Consider the following 17993-nt stretch of genomic DNA (forward strand, 5'->3'; position numbering starts at 1 on the left):
CCCCCCCCCCCCCCCCGCCCCTCCGGGACAGCAGGTGCGGGCAGTGGCCCCCGGGGGCTGAAGGCTGGGGCTGACCCACCACATTGCTCACACTTTCAGGCCGGCTTTGAGTGCCCACGGAGGAAGTGTGGGGCCCCTGGACCCGCCAGGCCCTCCCGCTGCCCTTCCACCCAGGAGCTCGGGCTCCAGGAAGCCGCAGCCGGTGGAGGCACCGCCTGCCACGGGTCCCAGTGCCGGGAAAGCGTCCCTCCCACCGCACCCGCCGTGCCAGCCTCACCACCGGGGTCCCTGCCAGACCAGCACTTTCTCCCCTTGGTCCTGGTAGGGACAGGCTGGACGAAGTTTGGTGAGATGCCAGCTGCCTGGATTGCCCGGGGCATGGGGACGTAGGGTGAGATGATTCCTTGCTCCAAACCAAAGCAGCTTCAAGGAGCGAGAACACGCCCCTCGGTGGCCCACGCCTGCTCCCTTTATAAGGTGTCTGGGGTCTGAGAGAGGTGGCAGCCTTCCTCCCGGCCTTACTCACCCCGACCCCTCCTGTTTATTATTGGGCTGTGGTTCTAGTTGTCTCAGTGGGGGTTCTGACCTGGGCACGGGGAGTTATGTGCAAGCCCCAAACCCCAAACTGTCAGAATTGGGCCTGGCCAGGGCTCTCTTTGGATGCACCCTGNNNGGCCCTGCCCCCCCCCCCCACCCCGTCCCCTGCTCCTAGAAGGCTCGCGTCAGCTTCTGAGATCCCAGGTGCGCGGCTGCTTTGTGCCGACCCCCAAACCAGGCCAGACCCCAACCCCCCGGCAAGGACGCGGGAAGCATGCCCCACACACCAAGTCCTCTGCTCAGAAATGGAACCTGGATCCCGCGCTATGGCAGGTTTTCAGGGGTGAAGGGGCCGAATCTGATAGTTGGCGGCAGGACCGAGCAGAGGAAGGACGGGGGAGACACCGCAGGCCGGGGCTGATTCTCAGGAAACCAGCTCTTCCAACGTGCAATTGCGGAAACTAGAGGTTAGCAAAGATGGATTCTTACCGTTTCTACATACAATGAATTACTGCTGGACTTACGTTCACATTTTTGCAAAGACTATTTTTAAGGATTTGAGATATAATCTCCAGCCGACTCTGTGCTCAGCAGAGCGTGATGTCGGGCTGGATCCCTCGCCCCCGAGATCGCGACCTGAGCTGAAACCCAGGTGCCTCTCAAAGACTATTTTTATTTATTTTTTTTAAAGATTTTATTTATTTATGTGACAGACAGCCAGCGAGAGAGGGAACACAAGCAGGGGGAGTGGGAGAGGAAGAAGCAGGCTCCCAGCGGAGGAGCCCGATGTGGGGCTGGATCCTGGAACGCCAGGATCACGCCCTGAGCTGAAGGCAGACGCTTAACGACTGCGCCACCCAGGCGCCCCTCTCAAAGACTATTTTTAGATACGCGTGCTGAAGTATTTATCTATAAATGACTCCACGTCTGGACTCTGCTTCCAAATAATCCGTGGCGGGGCTGGTGCGTGCTCCCCGCCGTAGCTGGGGAAGGGGGGGGACACGCAGGTTGCGTGCTTGCACCGGGTTTTAGCTCAGACCCGCCTAACACCATATTTTGTTGTACACTCGAAATGCTCCAGAGCCAGAGGGTCGGAGGCCCTGATGTCTGACCGAGCCGCCGAGGGGCAGCAGCAGGCCCTGGGGCAGCATCCAACCGTCCGCAACTTTGAAAGGCCTCGGGGTGGCCCCCACACCAGCTGCTGCCCCCGCCCGTCTGTCCAAGAGCGTGTGGGCTGGAGAACGGGGGTCTGCCCAGCCCCTTTCTGGGCTTGCCAGACCACCGGCCAGTGCCCAAGAGCCCAGGACTCTGACCCCAAGGGCTCCTCCCACAGCCAAGAGCGGTGCGCCCAGGGCAGCTGGTCAGATCCACTGGGGACTCTCACAGCAGGGGAAGGGCCGTCTTGGAGCACCTAGGTGCCTGCTGAGAAGAGGCGGCCCCGGGCGCCCACGGTAACTTGGATCCAGAAACTCAACACTGACCAGGCCCCTGACCTGCACATCCTGCCCGCCCCCCTGCCTCACCCCTTCCCTCCCCTGGTTGCCTGTCCCCCCCAGTTCCTCTGCCCCCAGGCCACCCCAATGTATCTGGTCAGGGCTGGGGCTTCTTGCTTCCTCTGGGCCTTCAGCCTTGCCCCCCAGAACCGGTGCTGAGTGGGTCTTGTGGCCCCCGGTCAGCGTCGCCGCCCACAGACCAGGCCAGCCGCCGACACACAGACAACCAGACATGGAGCACTCCGCTGTCCTTTATTAACACCTCTGCAGAGCCCCCGCTGCTGGGGGCGTGGACAGGCAGCTCCAGCAGCAGAACTCAGGCGCTGGCGTTTTGGGTCTCAGCTGTGGGGGGCCTGTGGACAGCCACCGTCCACACAGAGCGGGCCCCTGAGGACACCTTGCAGCCTGCCTCTGCCTGGGGAGCTGGGGGAGGCGTGGGCAGCGCGTGGGATACTGCCCACCCGGGAAGGCAGCAGCAGGCTCCTGGCTCCGAGAGCTGTTGGCGAAACTACTTGTGAAAGCAATGGGGGGCTGGCTGGACCTGGCGCCCGCGGGCCGTGTGCTCACCGTCCCTCCGGGACAGGCTGATTCTGCCCACGCGCCCGGGAGCTCTGGGGGCACAGCCACCCTTGAGTGTCAGGAAAGCTATGGTCCCTCTCCAGAAATAAAAGTGCACGTGCACACACCTAGTCCAGGGGGCCACGCTGGGGATCGGTACCCCCCTCCCCCGGCTGCCACCCAGCTCCTTGACGGAAGCTGCCAGATGATGGTGCTCAGGGCCCCAGACTCTAGAAGGCCTGGACAGCCCGCCTCCAGTGTTAACTGGCTACTCAGGGAGGGAAGAAAACCGGACCTGGGCCTGGACACCCCCCTCTGCGTCCTAAGTGTGCAGGGGGGGGCCGCCGGAATACCAGATGGGGAGAGCCTGGGGTGGGCGGGCAGGAGGTGGAGGGGACAGGGTCACTGGAATGGGCTCCGGCCAGGAAGGCTGGGTGTGGGCAGGAGCCTGTCGGGGAAGGCCAGGGTGGGGTCTGGCCGGTCGGAGGGAGGCCTGGGCACCGGGCCAGCGCCCAGCCCACCAACCCCCCTGGGCTCTGGAAGAACCTGGTGCTGGGGTCTGGACATGGCTCAGCCCGCTCCCCGGCCCATCAGGAAAGCACTTTGATGCCGAAGTGTTTGCGAAGCTGTTCCAGAAACACGAACGTGAGCACGGTGTGGGGCATGAGGCGGATGCCTGCAGGCACGAGGCCCTGGGCGGAGACAGGGGGACAGGAAGTGAAGAGAGCCCGGCGGGCCCGCCCCCAGCCCCGCCCCCAGCCCTAGCCCCGCCCCGCAACCACCGCCCCCCACCGCCCCCCACCGCCCCCCAGCCCCGGCAGCCCCACCCCCTCCCTAGCCCCTGCAGCCCTAGCCCCTGCAGCCCCGGCCCCTGCTCGGCCCCCTGCCCCGCCCCCTCCCCCTCTCCCTGCCCCAGACCCCGCCCCTGCCCCACCTTGTAAAAGGCCAGCGGCCCGAGCTTTGCTGTCTCTACTGCGCAGTGGAGAACACCCTGGGGAAAACACAAAATAAAGCAATAAACAAAGCTGCTTTTTACTTGCGAGGTACAAGTAACACCCTCCCCAGCACTGGCCAGTGGCCCCGTGCAGTGAGCGGCCTGGACCAGTCAGAGGTCCTGACGGCAGGAGGGGCCAGCAGGCAGGAAGGTCAAGGGCCACCCTGCCTGCTGACACAGCAAAACCAGAACAGGGACAGGTGACCCGCCGGCACCCACGCCTGCGGTAGGCTGCGGGTTCTGGGCCTGCAGACCCCTCACCGACCTTCCCTGACCACAGTGAACCCCCGGCCTCTGTGATCACACCACGGAATCAGATTTAAAAACACACATGGTGGGGGGCCCTGCTGGCTCAGTCGGTAGAGCATGCGACTCTTATCTCAGTGTCGTGAGTTCAATTCCCACGTTGGGCGTGGAGCCTACTTAAATAAAATCTTTAAAGACACACACAGGGCCAAGGGCTGCTCCAAGGCCGGCTGGGAACAGCAACTCACGGAGGGGGAAGAAAGCCTCATCCACATGCCAGGACAAGGGCACGGGGTCACCCAGCCACGGAGTTCGACAGTAGCAGCATGGGGACCCCTCCCTGGTCCCCCGTCCCAGCCCCCACTCACCTGATACTCGCCCTTGGAGTTCATCAGCCGCGTCTTCAGGACGTCCAGGGGCTGGCACAGGATCGTGGCACACCCACCCTGCGGGGGGGGGGGGGGCTTATCACCAATGGGGCTGCCAGGCAGAGTACGTGGGCATCCTCACCCCCCCACAGACCCACCCCCATAGAAGGCCCTGGGTTGCACCCCCGGAGGCATCCTCGGGGCCGCTGGGGGACACTAAGAACCATGCTGGCTGGGGCAGCGGGATCACAGCGCCCGTTTACGTATGTAGCTCGAGGGACACCCGCCACACCTGCCCACAGCCCCCTGCCTTCTGCGCCCCGGCCTCTCCCTGGGCCCCCACGGCCAGGCCAGCACTCACTGCGATGAAGCTGGCAACAAAGTGAGTGAGGACGCCGTCAGACAGGTACCCGGTGCTGAGGACCAGCTGCTTGGCTTGATCGTAGCAGGACAGCTGTGGGGGTGGAGGGGACGAGAAGGACTGTGGGATGGCCCCCGGCTCCAGGGAAAGTAGACAGGGGCCCCCAGGGACACCACCAGGGCTGACCAAGCGTCTGCCCTACAGGCCCCTCCACGGCCACCGGGCCAGACAAATGGGGAGGCCCGGACCGGGAGGGGCCTCCCCACCTGCCCAGCCCCCACCTGCGGTCCGAGCCCACGGCCTTCCACCACCACCTCTCCAGGGTGTCCCGAGAGCCCCACCGCCGGCAGAAGCCCCACCTGGCCCACGGTGACAAGCATCCCCCGACTGGATGCCATGCTCGCGCCCGAGAACAGCTTCTTCAGACCCTCTGCCGGAGAAGGGAGGTCAGGCGCCTGGCCAGATCCCGCAGGTCTCCCCCAGGTCCTGCTCAGCACCCCCCAGGCCCCACTGGCTCCTTGGGCCTCCAAACACGGGGCCTGCTCCTCTTACCTTCTCGGGCCACGCGGTACAAGCCGTCCACGGCGTGGGCGTAGCTGCCAGGGACAGACAACGGGCCTGTGTGAGGCTCTCCCTGCCCACCAGCCCCCACGGAGGGTCCTCCCCCGGGGACAGCCCTGCAGCTGTCACGGCGGCACCCCCCCGAGGCTGGCCCTGTCTGTGGGCTGTTCCTGAGGGTGCGAGGGTGGGGGCCTGCCTGACCCCCTCCACTCCATTCACTTGGTCCACTTTTGGTGGCTCACGCTCCGGCCCGAGTGGACAGTGGGCTTGCCTGGGGCCCCATTTTGCCCCTGGACTGTAGCCAGCGCCTGGCTGCTAGCTAGGGTGTCCGTCCGTCGGCAGCCTTGGAATCATCAGGATCTTAAGACTTCATAAAAAATGGTATTTTACCATTAAAAAAAAAAAAAATCCCAGCTCCCAAACCTGTTTAAAGGCCCAAACTCACTTAAACTTGTAAAGCATCTTTCCTGTGACCGAGTACAAGATACCAGAAAGGGGGGGAGTAGCCAGCCTCCGTCCCAGACCCCCCACCGGGAAAGAACCCAGAGGCCCTCGTGACTCAGGGCAGGGCCCATGGGCGCGGTGTCAGCCGGCTCTGCCTGCCCCCGGTGACGCCACAGGCAACATGGCCTGTTGGGACTCCCAGCCGTGGCCTGGCCCAGCCGCTCAGGTCCTCCTGCTCCGCACCCCGCGGCACCCCCAGAGCACAGCGTGGCCGACTACTCACTTGCGACGCTGATGTGGGGGCAGCTTCATGTCATTCTGCATCCTGAAACAACCACACCGGCTCAGGGGGCGGCAGGGGCACCGGGGCCCCCCTGGCCTGCCCCCCAGTGTCCAGGACCCCAAGGTCCAAGCGCTTGTTCCAGACGGAACACACCACACACCCCAGTGAGTAAGCCCCCCGCCTGCTGGGGGTCAGGAAAGACCCTGACCTTGGGTGGGGCACACACTGACCTGACATTGACCATATCGGCGGGAGTCCCCACGAAGCCTCCAATGCAACCTGGGGCGACAGACCCCAGAGCCAACATGTGGCGACTGGCGATGCCCACCTGCACCCACCCGCCCCGGCCCAGCCGGCAGCTCACCGCTGATGGAGCCCAGCAACACCTTCTTGTAGAAAGGCAGGGGCCCCTGGCTGCCCTTGGTCACGTGGTCCCGCACGGTCTCATAGATGGCGAACCGAGTCAGGGAGTAGGTCATCTGGGGGCAGAGGGGCCCAGCTCAGAGGGTGCAGGTGGAGGCACCCTGCTGGGCATGTCGGCCCTCCCCACCCCAGCCCTTCTGGGGCACAATCATCACCAAATGGGCCATGGGGACAGGGAAGGACCCTCCCAAGGCCACACCGTGACCAAGTGACTGAGCCAACTCATAAACCCGGGACTGGCTGAGTCCAGAGTCTCCCTCCCTGGGTTCAGTTTCCCCATCTCTAAGTAGATGCCTTGAGCCAGCTGTGAGAGCAGGGCTGGCCCCGTGGAAGGCAGAAGCACGCCCCAGGCCACCACACCCTGCCGATTCCCCAAGCCTTGTGGTTCCCTTCTCCTAACCAGCCTTAAGAAGGAAGACAAAGTAACGACCACGTCCACAGGGCGCCCACAGCGCCGGGGACACGCCAGCCCTCCCCTCCACCTGCATGCGCTCTGGAACCAGGACTCAGGGAAGCTCTCGGCAGGCCCGCAGGGGGGACCCTGGGAGGCAGACGTGCCCTCCCAGCAGTCCTACCCCACCCACCCACCCGCTCCAGGAGGGGGCCCCCGAGGCACCTGTCTGCACAGGGAGGCACTGAGGCCGTTGTAGAGCGCCAGGATGCCGTCGGAGCGCACCACCTGCAGCGCCATGCCCGTCATGCGCAGCTTCACCTCCTGCTGTGTCTGCAGGTGCACCTGCGGGGGCGGTGTCCCACAGCTGCTCAGAACAGGCCCCGCCCCAGGGCCCACCCAGTCCAGCTCTGCTCTGAGCCCTTTCCCACCACCCACCACTGCTACACCCACATGAGGACCCCATGGGCTGAGTGCTATCAGCACCCCAGTTTAGAGATGGGAAACTGAGGCACAGGGAGACACAGAGGTCTCCTAAGGGTGTCCAGCTAGGTGTAGATGGATTCCACGTCCACACCTGGCACCAACCTCTATTCCACACTACTGTGCTTTCCAAGTGACAATACCAGCTGACACATAAGCCCACCAGGCCCGTGAGAAACAGTTCACATACGTGTCTGAGTCCTCACGGCACCGCTGCAGGAGTGGGGGTCATCAGTCCCACTTTGATGGACACTGAGGCAGGGTGTGGACCCGGCAAGGTGACTCTAGATCCCCATTTCTTAGTCATGCCACTTCTCAAGAGGGATCAAAAGTTATGGAGACTCAGAGACAGGCTGAAGAAACATGTTGGGCTTGGAAGTGATGCTTGGAGTCCCCCGGGGGAGAGGGGAAAGGACGCTCCTGGGAGGCCCAGGGCACAGCCACCTCGGAGTCTGTCCCTGTACACCCCACTCTGGGCAGGTTACAGACCCTCCTGCCTCAGTTTCCCTCAGTGTGCTATGAAGATTAAGTAGCTCAGTGGGTGTACCTTTCCCTTCCTTCTCTGTCCCTGCCCAGGGGCTTGGGTGGTGGGGCAGCAAAGGTGGGTGGGGATGGCGAGGGCTCTGTGCTCCGCTCAGCCACATCGGCCAGTTGGACAGGACAGAGGGCACTGGGCCTGGGGGCAAGGTGTCCACGCAGGGAGCAGCCCTTGTCCAGGCGAGCAGCAGCTGCAAGGACTGAGCCAGGGCATGGGGCAAAGGGAGAGATCACAGAGCTGTAAAATCATTTCTCCAGTGGCCACGCCGTCGAGAGGCAACGAGTTCAGCCAGGGCCTCCCTGTGAGGCCGCCTCCAAGGCTGTCCGCACTGCCTGCTGCACCCCCGCAGAGGGCTGATTACTCCCTGGGCCAGACAGCAGTCATCGTCCTGTGGCTGCCTGCCTCCCTTGACCCCCCCCTCCCCCCCGCCCCGCCTGGAAGCGTTCTGCAGCAAAACAGCACCGGGGGCGGGGGGCGGGGGAGGGCATGGGGCAATGATGCCCAAAGGAGCCTTGGACAATGGACAAGGGACTCGAGGCGGCTCCAAGGGCCCTGGAAGCTGTGCCCACCCACAATCAGACACAGAGCCTAACTCTCCAGGGCCCCACGGTGGGGGTGGCACAGGCGGCACAGTACCTGCGTGGGCATCGGAAGAGCAAACTTCAGAAGCAGACACGAGGGGGGAGGGTGCTCCTTCCCAAACCAAAAAGCACCTTTCTGTTCACTGTCACCCCTCTCTCAGGTGGTCACACCACCCTCCAGGCCTGGTCCTGCTCCCCCCCATGCCTCCCAGGCCCTGAGGCTACTAGGAGCCATGCAGGCCTCTCCCAGGACAAGCCAGGTCTCAGGTGTGCCAACGGGGCTACCACCTTAAGCCCCCACATCTGCTAATCCTGCCTTCACTGGCAGTGAGCGTTTTTACTGAAGTCAATCCCCTTCATTTAGGACAAAAAGCTGCTCAAAGAAACGTACTCCCAGGCGGAGGAGGGGGGGGGGCCTGGCCGGAGGCTGAGGTTTGGGTCAACAGGGCCACAGATGCCAATCCCGCCCAGGGCATGAGTACGGGGGTCAGGCTGCTTCAGGTGGGGGTAGGGACTGCCCCTGGCCCACAGGTCCCATGTGACCACAGTCCAGGTTCCCCAGGGCAGGGCCTCCTGGGCAGACCAGCCTTTGCATCATGGGCCCTTTCTTCTTTGTTCTTTGTAGTGAGAAAGGGGCAGCAAACAACCCCCCCTTGGCTGGCCCTAGGAGACAAGAGCTCTGTGTCATACTGCCCCATAAGCATTTTTCCTAAAAAAAAGTAAAAGGAGCGTGAATGCTTCTTGCTCACCCTCACAGAGCAGGACCTGCGTGGGTGCGGGGTCTGTGGCCTCCAGGTGCCCACCCAGTCCAGGAGGAAGCAACCCAAAGCAGGGATACGCCCAGGCTGTGCACCCCATTCCCTCTTGTGTGCTGGGTACCCACCAGGCAGGGAGGCCACCTGGTCCATGCCCTGGGTGTGTCAGAGCCCACATGAACCCCACAGAACCACCCCAGCAACTCGAAACCAGGCAGAACTGTCCTCAAAACTGCGGGATGTAAATTGGCTCAGAGAGGCCAAGCGACTAGCCCAAGGTCACACAGGTAGTACTGGGCACAACCGGGGTTGGACCGCGGCCCGCGATCCCCAGCAACGGGGACCTCCACTTCGGAGTGGGCCAGGGTCTTCGGGTGGGGGTAGTGAACCATAAGGCAGCCCCAAGTCTCAGGCCCTCCCGGGCCAGTGCACCGCCACGCTGGTCTGTGCCCAGGCGTGGGCGGGCCCCGCGCCTCCCCCGCAACTCCTGGCCCCTCGCGCCCGCCCCGCCCCTCCCGCGCCGCCCTTACCTTCAGCAGGTCCAACGGGTGCGTGCAGCAGGCGGCTCCGCAGGAGGCCAGTCCCCCGAAGTACCAGCGCGACACGCGCGCCTCCGCCGCCATGGCCCGCGCCGCGGACGCCCAGGAGCGCCGGCAGCCCGCTCGCGTCTCCCGCTGCCCACAGCCCAGCCCCGGCCTCCGCCCGGCCCCGATCGGACCCCGACTGCAGCCCCGGACCCCGGCCCGCACCGCCGCCCGCGCCGAGTTCAAAGCGCCACCCGCCACCCGCGCCCCGCGCAGCCAATGCGCCCGCGCGGCCCTGGGGGCGGGGCCAGGGAAGGGGGCGGGGCCCGAGAGACCCCGCCTCGAGCCGGGGGGCGGCCCGCGTGCCTTAAAGCGGCCGCGGCCGAGCCGCGGGGCCGAGTGGGCTCAGCGGAGCCGTCTGCCCCTGCGCGTGAGGGGGTAGGGCGTGGCGGGGGGCCGCACCGACCTCAGGGAGCCTGCTGGGTGGGTCTGCTCCACTTCCCCCGGAAGCCTGGCGTCCCCCCACCCCGCTCTGCTCCGGCCGCCGCAGGGTCACCCCCCACGCCTAGGGCAGGTCTCCGAAGGTCACCGCCGAGGAGCGGCCTCGGCGCTCCGCCAGCCCCAGCCACTCCCGGAGGCCGGCCTCCTGCAAGCAGTCCGCCCCAGCCGCGGCCCTGACCTTGCACCCAGTGTCCCAGCCCCGCCACGCAGGCCCTGGCCCACGTGCATCTGCAGGAGGTGGCCGAAAACCTTCTTGGAGCCAGTCTGCGGATTACAGGAAGACTAGGAGCAAAAGACACTTCGGGGAGACTAGCGGCCCTCCGGTGCTCCCAGCCAAGGCCAGCCGCAGGTGTGTTCTGACCAGGCCGCCCCAGGCAGCCATCCCGGAAGAGGACGAGGAGACGGGAAGTTCCGAGCCACTGGGGTGCAGCCTCCTGGGAGCTGGCAGGTGGGAGGCTGCCTGCCCCCAGGACAGAGCCACCTGTGTGCAGGTCCCTACTCTCATTCCACCATCCCGCAAACAGGAGGTGCAGGTGTGCTTCTAGGCCAGAGATGCACCTGCTGGGCCAGGTGGAAATCTGAACCCAGGCCACTTCGCAGCAGGGACACACAGACCCCTTCCCCCCCGGAAGAACCTCCATCTCACAGTCCCAGCTTGGCCACTGCAGCCCCCCACCTCCCAAGGGAGAAGGGTGAGGCGCACTGGGGAAAGAGCTCTGGGTCCCCCGAACCTGCCGAGCGCCCCAAGTACCAAGTGCAGCCCTGCCTCTGAGCGCCCCGCCGTTACCCCGCTGAGTCGGAGGCGAAGTACGGGCCAGCAGCCCCGTTTGCTCAGAGCTGCCACTGGGAGACTAAGGAGACGTCTTCTAGAACCCCAGGAGGCCCCTGATCCCTGAGGTCATCAGCTGGGGAAGGGAACAGCTGCAGAGATGGTGTCTGGCCCAGAAATGCTGGGGACCCTGGGAGGTGGGGGTGTTGGCCACACAGGCATCTGAAGTGGAGGGGCAGGATCGAGAGAAAGAGACTAGCTGCAGACTAGATGGAAACACGGGTGTGAGGTGCAGGTGGGGGAGCACAGCGGGGAGGGGTCACGGCAATTCTCTAGAAGAAACCAGGATGGCTGGCTCAGTTCCAAGGGCATGTGACTCTTGATCTTGGGGTTCCGAGTTCAAGCCCCACATTGGACATAAAGCTTACTTTTAAAAAATTCAATTGTAGAGGCGCCTGGGTGGCTCAGTTGGTTAAGCGTCTGCCCTCAGCTCGGGTCCTGACCCCAGGGTCCTGGGATGCAGCCCTGCATCAGGCTCCCTGCTTAGTGGGGAGTCTGCTTCTCCCTCTGCCTCTCCTCCTGCTCGTGCTCTCTTGTCTCTCTCTCAAATGAATAAATCTTTTAAAAAATAAATCTATAAAAGCCTTTAAAAAATTCAACTGTATTTCTCTATATCAGCAATAAACAAACTGAAATTAAATTAGGAAAAACAATTCCATTAAGAAAAAAGAAAAACAGAGATGTAGGACACACGCCAAAGCTCTGCAAGGAAATGTGAAAATACGTCACCAAACTAGACGGCTTCCACACCTCAGCCCTTTGTTTAAAGAAACAGAGCTAACAGACCGGACTGGTAGGTTGCAGGGGAGTGGCCTCCTTATCCACGGTCCCAGGTGAAGTAAGTAGCATCTTCAAGCACAAAAGCTGCCCAGAAGCAGGTCTCCTTCAGGATAATTCAGACTCAGCCCAAGGGCAAGGTCATCAGGTCCTGACTACAAAGAAGCTAATCTCAGAGGTGGCCAGTGGAAGGGACAGCCCAGAAAGCGAGGGCCGCCCCCTCTCTGTGGTCACGTCCTCAAGACAGGGTCCTACACCCGCAGCGGACAGGGAGGCCCCAGTGCACAGACCAGGACCTCCCCAAGTGAGCTTGGTGGATCCCAGAGGCTTCGGAGGAGAAACTGGAGATCTGGAAAGTGAAATGTGGAGAGCAGCCACGCAGCACGCTGCAACCTGCCAACTCCCTCGACCCCTGGGAACGCTCGGGGAGAGCAAAGTGTGGAGCCATCCTGGAAAATGGAAAATGCACCAAGGATGGGGCACCTTTTTTAGAAACTGGTGGCACTTTGGAAGCTGTAGGTCAGCGAACTCAAAAAGATCCGCAGCCGAATTCTCAAATGGATAACAACTGGTGCATAAACCCGAGGTCTTAAGGAGCTGAGGCGAGCTACTGAAAACAAGGCTGCCTGGCTGGGCCTCTTGGGCAGGGGCCTGTCTGCGCGGCGGCATTCCCATGTCCTCATGCTGCCTAGCGAGGACGATGGGGTCACGTGGGGGGCCAGGCGGATCCAGGGTCCCTGGGATGGGCAGGAGGCAGGGGTCAGCTCCAGATCCCCGTCTTCCATGTTTCATTAGCCTGCACAAAGACCCAGCAGGCTAACTCCTCGCAGGATCTGGCAGGCCCTGTAAGGCTTTCCCGTGGTGCCATCGGGGCAACGCAGGATGCACGCCAGACCTACTCCCCTGCTAAGCCCAGGACTCCGGGCTCACCCACCTACTGCCAGGTCGGAGACACAACTTCATTGGCCAGCGGCAGACCAGAGCAGGTCAGCACTGGAGCTGGGGGGATGGGGGTAGGACCATCAGGGCCCGTGAGGTCAGGTGGGGGGCACCAAGCGCACACCATCTGAGCACTGTCGTAGCCTGGGGTAAGGCAGACGGAACGGGGGTGGCCCGACAGCCTGATGGCCCTGGGGTGGAGCACCGCCTGCACTTTTGAGCAGCACCCCCAGTACGCCCCATCATCCCAAGAAGAGGTAAGGGGAGGGAGGCTGTCCTCATCATCACCCCAACTCCCCTGGAAAGACAAAGGGGCTCAGAGAACAGACTCTGGAGGTGACCTGAGGAAGGCCGAGGATGGTCCCTGAGTTCAGACCACTCCCCCCAGGAAAAAGCAGTTAGGTCAGCAGGACACTTGGCCAGCCATCCCTGCCCCAGGGCGCCTAGTAGTCACCTGTTGAGGGAAGGCACGCCCAGAGATCTGCTGAGGGTGAATCATTAACTCTCTAGGACGGCCAGGGCCGCAGACTTGGCCAGTAGGACTCTCTGGGTCAGGGAACAGCCTTCTTACAAGGAGTCCAGCAGGAAGCATACCCTCTGTGTGCTGGGCGTACCCCCGGGAGCACAGCAGCTCCCCAGGCCTGTCCTGAGGGGTTCTATCCCATACGCAACGTCCCCTTCTGGTCCTGCCATTCTCAGGCACATGCCTCACCTCTCACCTCAGTCTGCTAACGGCCACCCCAGGTGCCCCCTACCCACCTCCCGGGTGATGAGCTGGTATCAGCCACGGGCCAGCTGCCCGCCCCCCCCCTCCCCGTGTGCCGCTGCCAGCCCTGCGAGGTCAGGCCCCTGCACACAAAGGACCCAAAGATCCCCGGCCGACCCCCACACATCCCGCTGGGGAATGATGGGGGCCAGGGAGGAGCCCTGCCACCTCCAGGTGGCTGTCCTGGCCAGCTTCGCCCTGCCCACCTGGCAGCCCACCCAGACACAGCAGTCTGCACACACCACGCCCAAACAATGTATTTTTCTCAGTGGCCACCAGGGGGTGCGTGTTGACCGTGGTATGTTCTAGAGTCCGTCTCCCCAGTGCTCACACAGGTGCCGCGACCCCAGGCTCAGCAGGTCCATCTGCCCGTCCCCGAACGGAACTGGCCCAGATGTCCCGGTGCAGGAGTTCTGTGCGGAGGCCGCTTCCACCAGCGGGTCCCAGATGTTGGGGAATCGCCCAGGTCCCAGGGAGCCCTGTCCACCAGTCCTCAGAGCAGGCCTACTCCAGAACCACGGTGCCACCCACCGCCTCCAGAGCTGCCTTGATCTTCTCTGCCTCCGCCTTGGCAACATTGGCTTTGATTTCCTGGGGCAGGGACTCCACCAGCTTCTTTGCCTGCCACAGAGCAAAGTCAGAAAGGGGGCCTGGGTGGCCGTAACCCAGCTGCCCCAGAAGGGACCAGTCCCAGTACCATTCGCGTGGTAGGAACAGCAGGGAGAGGCCCGTGCAGCACACAGAGCTCACCTGGACGAGATTTATGCCCTGGATGTAGTTCTTGACCTCCTTGATCAGCTTCACTTTGTCCACGGGCTTTGCCTCTGTTAGGCGGACAGTGAAGTGTGTCTGTTCTTTTTGTGTGGGGATGTCTTCTTCTGCCTCCTGGGGGAGGGAGAGACAAAGCCCCGGGTAAAGCAGGCACATTCGCTCCTGGGCCACCCTGTCCTGTAACCCCAAAGCCAGGTTGGCAGCTCCAGCAGGAGGCGCACCAGGCCTGCTGGGCTCGGGGCTAACCGCTGGGAGCCTTCCCTCCCACACACACTCCCCAGCTGAGAGCGGGCTCCCTCGCTGGAAATGCCGCCTTCTCCCCAGAGGCTGTTCTGAATCTGCGCCCCCCCCCCCTTTTGCCGGGCTCAAGTTCCCTCATCCCTTAAAAGGTGTAACTTGTGGACGGGCAGATGACACCAACAGCTCTTATCCAACAGCGTTTCAGGAAAGCAGGGCCGTTCCCATCTTCAGCCAAACCCCAAATCACGTGTGGATGACAAACCAACAGAGCCCCTGCTGTCACAGGTGAAGACGCAGCCCCCCCACAGAGCAGGGGCCACGTGGCCCGGCAGCCTGGGCAGTCCTGGTTTGGATCTGCCCCCCAGTTATTAACAGTATCCCTTCCTTCTCAGAAGCGTTCCAGTTTAGACAATAAATTTCATAGCAGTTCTGTCTCTCCTTGCCCCAAATATTCCACCTGAATCTCATCAGCCTGGAAAGCTACCAGTTCGCAGCACATGGGGGCAGTGGAGCTGATGCCGGTGCAACCGCCAGACACATCTGGGACATGGGACACTCCACAGGACCCCTGACCTGGACTTCTTAGTAGGGGATGGCCAGGGAAAAGGGACTGAGGACAGGAGCCAGACTTCAGAGACCCAGTGACCAGATGCGACACACAGACCTTGTTGAGACTGAGGTAAACCAACTGCTATAAAGTCCGGAACCATTAGCTAAATCTGAACAGACTGAGCCAGAGAATCACTGTTAATTACGTCTGTCGTGCAAATGGCTCGTAGCTACGCTAAGAAAACACCTCTGTGTTTAGAGATACGTGCTGGAGCACTCAGAGAAAGGACAGACCAGACACGTGCCTTAAGCTTCAAGGGACAAGCAAAGTAAACACGGCAAAACCTTAATCGTTATTGAGACTGGGTGATACACACGTGGGTCGTTCTTTGTACTTGTCGATAACTTTGGAATTCTCCCAAGAGAAATTGCAACATCCACTCACCAAACCAAAAACCAACAAGAACCACAAGTTAGTGTGTGGCTTCAGGTCAGCTGGTTTCATCGCGAAGACCCAAACCTGCCTACCCCCCCGCCCCATCTCTGCTCCAGCCCTGGGCGTGCCCCATGGCTCTCGTGCCCGCCGGCCCTTTGCTGGGAATGCCCCGCTCTCTTCCCATATTCCTCAAATCTCCCCCACAGTGTCACCTCCTTATTGTGGCCTTCCTTGAAATTGTAACTCTCCCCTCCCCTTGAGTTTCTTCTGTTTTTCCCACAGCACTTTTTATGTTCTGCTATTCAATGAAATTTTTCTTTTTCCTCTTATTTGGTTCGTCGCCAATTTCCCTCCACAAAAAACATGGTCTCCATGTGGGCAGGTCATTGGCAGGAAGGTGGTCCCAAGGAGGCTGCATGGGGCCCACAGCTAGCATACACAGCTTTGCAGGACGTGTTGGCTGATGCAGGCCCAAGATGAGGGACAATGAGAGAAATCTGGCCGCCTGGCCACGTGACACAGTGGCACCAGAGAAAAACCTTTTGCATGGAACCCTGGCCTGCGCTCACCTCGGGGGGTGCTGCTGCTGCAGGGGCCGCTCCGGGCATCGTTCCACCCATCGGCATGAGCCCAACATCCTGGATCTTCAGTGTTTTCTGCAGAGAGAAGGGAGAGCAGTCTCAGTAGCTGCCCATCAAATTCAGAAATGCCCACAGAAGCCCGGCACAGCCCTCATACGGAGGGAGCACACTTTGGACAATTTGCTATACTCCCCAAATATACCAGGAACAAGACCCAGGACTGGGCCCGTGATACCTTCAGAAGCTCGTTGAGATCTGAGATCTCCAGGAGTGTGAGGCTGGCGATGTCCTGGACCAGCTGCTGGATCTTGGGGGGGTACTCCTTGGGCGCGCTATCCAGGGGTGCACCGGCGAGGGCCTCCCCCATTCGACGGCTGCCGCATCTCATCAGCCGCACGGTGCAGACACGGGGCTCCTGTTGCCTAGCCCCCCATTCAAACAAGGCTGTCAGCCTGGCACAGACCAGGCGGGGAGGCACGATGAGCTCACGTCTAGCTCCCTGGTCCCAACCCGGGGTTCTCAGATTCCAGGGTCCACGCGGACAAAGGGATTTCCCAGCTACCTTAAAGTCTTCAATGAGCCTTAGAAATCCACCCAAGTAAGTATCTGCAGACATGTTCCCTACAACGTTAGTTTCCGGGTCAAAAAAACTATCCGCCCATGGGAGCAGAACAGTAACTTGAATGCATTTTGCTACACTAAGTTTCTCAGAATCTGGGGCCCTCGGGCGGCACAACGCCGGACCCACCGATAGAAGCCCTACCACGTCACTGGGGCTGCGGGGGAAACTGAGGCCTGGGGAGGGGCAGGGACCTGTGCACGGTCATCCGGGGCCAGGCCAGCACACTCAGCAGCCCGCGAGGGTAGGGAGTCGGAGGATGGGGGGGGGGGCGCTCGCGACGCCCAGCTCCTCCGGGACCCGACGAGTGGGGGTGGCATCTCGCCCGCAGCGCGGACGCCACCCCCAATCTGCAGCCTCAGTTGCCTGCCGAGGGCCCCGACCCTGCCACCCCTCCAGGCTTCGGCAGTCCGCGGTACCTGGCGAGACGGAGAGCAGCGCCCTGAAGCCTGAGACACGGCCCCCAAAGGGGGCGAGCAGCCACCGGCAGCATCGGTCCGCGGGCGGGAAGGTCACACGCGGCTCCCGGGAGGAGGACGCTCTAGCCGCCGGGGCCGCCGAGCATACGAGTTGAATAAGGACGCTCTAGCCGCCGGGGCGGCCGAGCATTCGAGCTGAGTGAGGACGGTCTAGCCCACGAGGGCGTCGAGGAAACGAGTTGGAGAGGACGCTCTAGCCGCACCTCGCCCTGGCTTCCTCTCGCTCCCCGAGATTACCCACAAGGCGGCGAGCCGCGCAGGCGCAGGGTCTTGTTGGTGGCGGCCGGGAGTCGGGGTCGGGGTCCGGCGCTGGGGCTGGACGCTGAGCAGCTGCGGCCCTCTCCTCGCTAGGCGATCGAAGGCCAGAGAAGGCCGAGGCCCGGGGAGGCGGTCCCGGCCCCCGAGCAGTCCGGCCAGGGAGGACAGTGCAGTGACCTCTACTCCCCGACACCTGCCGAAGCCTCGCGCCGGCTGACAGCGGCTGTGGGCTCGTGACGTTTGCTCCTCTGCGGGGCGGGCACGAGGGTCCCAAGTGCCCTTTCTCAGCAGGTCCCGTGCTGGGCGCCACGCCCGCCCTGGCCGCCCGCAGCCTGAAGTCACCTAAGCGCCCAGAGCTCCCGCTGCCCTCTGGGCAGCCTTCTCCTTGGTTTCCTCCTCCCCTTAAAGGGTTGATTCCCGCGCGGAGCACGTTTTCTCTTGGTCTAGGCCGCCCCGGGAACGAGGCCGCGTCCTGGGCCCGCGCGTTTCCGCGGTTGAACCGGGGATTCTCTGCTGACAGGATAGCTAAGGGTTGTGATTGAGCCTGGAAGGGTCGAGTGATGGAGTCGTGGGCGGAAGGGCTAGCGGGGGGGGCTAGCCCTGGCTCTGTCCTGCTGCCTGAATCCTCTGAAATCCTGCCTTCCTTTCCGTCCGGCTCCAAGCACTCAGCATGAGGGGCGCCGTCAGCTTAGGCCCTGTAGCTGCAGC

General features: G+C 62.6%; 2 protein-coding genes across 2 annotated transcripts; both read right to left on the reverse strand.

Moving 5' to 3' along the window:
* Positions 1-2263: 2263 nt before the first annotated feature.
* SLC25A10 (solute carrier family 25 member 10) lies at positions 2264-9701 on the reverse strand. Its single transcript, XM_040640012.1, has 11 exons — positions 9547-9701; positions 6885-7004; positions 6210-6324; positions 6076-6124; positions 5846-5887; positions 5110-5153; positions 4917-4987; positions 4558-4650; positions 4197-4274; positions 3523-3579; positions 2264-3280 (listed from the first exon to the last, which is right to left on the reverse strand). The coding sequence occupies exons 1-11, from the start codon at positions 9637-9639 to the stop codon at positions 3179-3181; spliced, it is 864 nt and encodes a 287-aa protein (XP_040495946.1). The 5' UTR covers positions 9640-9701; the 3' UTR covers positions 2264-3178.
* Positions 9702-13593: 3892 nt separating this feature from the next.
* MRPL12 (mitochondrial ribosomal protein L12) lies at positions 13594-17124 on the reverse strand. The gene is made up of 5 exons (XM_040640014.1): positions 16968-17124; positions 16165-16351; positions 15918-16004; positions 14103-14237; positions 13594-13973 (listed from the first exon to the last, which is right to left on the reverse strand). The coding sequence occupies exons 1-5, from the start codon at positions 17039-17041 to the stop codon at positions 13857-13859; spliced, it is 600 nt and encodes a 199-aa protein (XP_040495948.1). The 5' UTR covers positions 17042-17124; the 3' UTR covers positions 13594-13856.
* Between the last annotated feature and the right edge of the window lie 869 nt (positions 17125-17993).

This window comes from Ursus maritimus, unplaced genomic scaffold (assembly GCF_017311325.1).
Source record: "Ursus maritimus isolate PB19 unplaced genomic scaffold, ASM1731132v1 scaffold_24, whole genome shotgun sequence".
In the NCBI taxonomy this organism is placed as follows: domain Eukaryota; kingdom Metazoa; phylum Chordata; class Mammalia; order Carnivora; family Ursidae; genus Ursus; species Ursus maritimus.

Bases quoted from the DNA above. Each gene is read 5' to 3' on its own strand.
- SLC25A10 (XM_040640012.1), bottom strand. From the start codon at position 9,639: ATGGCGGCGGAGGCGCGCGTGTCGCGCTGGTACTTCGGGGGACTGGCC. The intron at 6,325-6,884 runs GTGCCTCGGGGG...CTCTGCCCCCAG, and splicing joins GTGCCTCCCTGTGCAGACAG to ATGACCTACTCCCTGACTCG. The intron at 4,651-4,916 runs GTGGGGCTTCTG...CCACCCCCACAG, and splicing joins TGCTTGTCACCGTGGGCCAG to CTGTCCTGCTACGATCAAGC.
- MRPL12 (XM_040640014.1), bottom strand. From the start codon at position 17,041: ATGCTGCCGGTGGCTGCTCGCCCCCTTTGGGGGCCGTGTCTCAGGCTT. The intron at 16,352-16,967 runs GTACCGCGGACT...ATGGGGGGCTAG, and splicing joins GCTGCTCTCCGTCTCGCCAG to GCAACAGGAGCCCCGTGTCT. The intron at 16,005-16,164 runs GTATCACGGGCC...TTCTCTCTGCAG, and splicing joins ATCTCAACGAGCTTCTGAAG to AAAACACTGAAGATCCAGGA.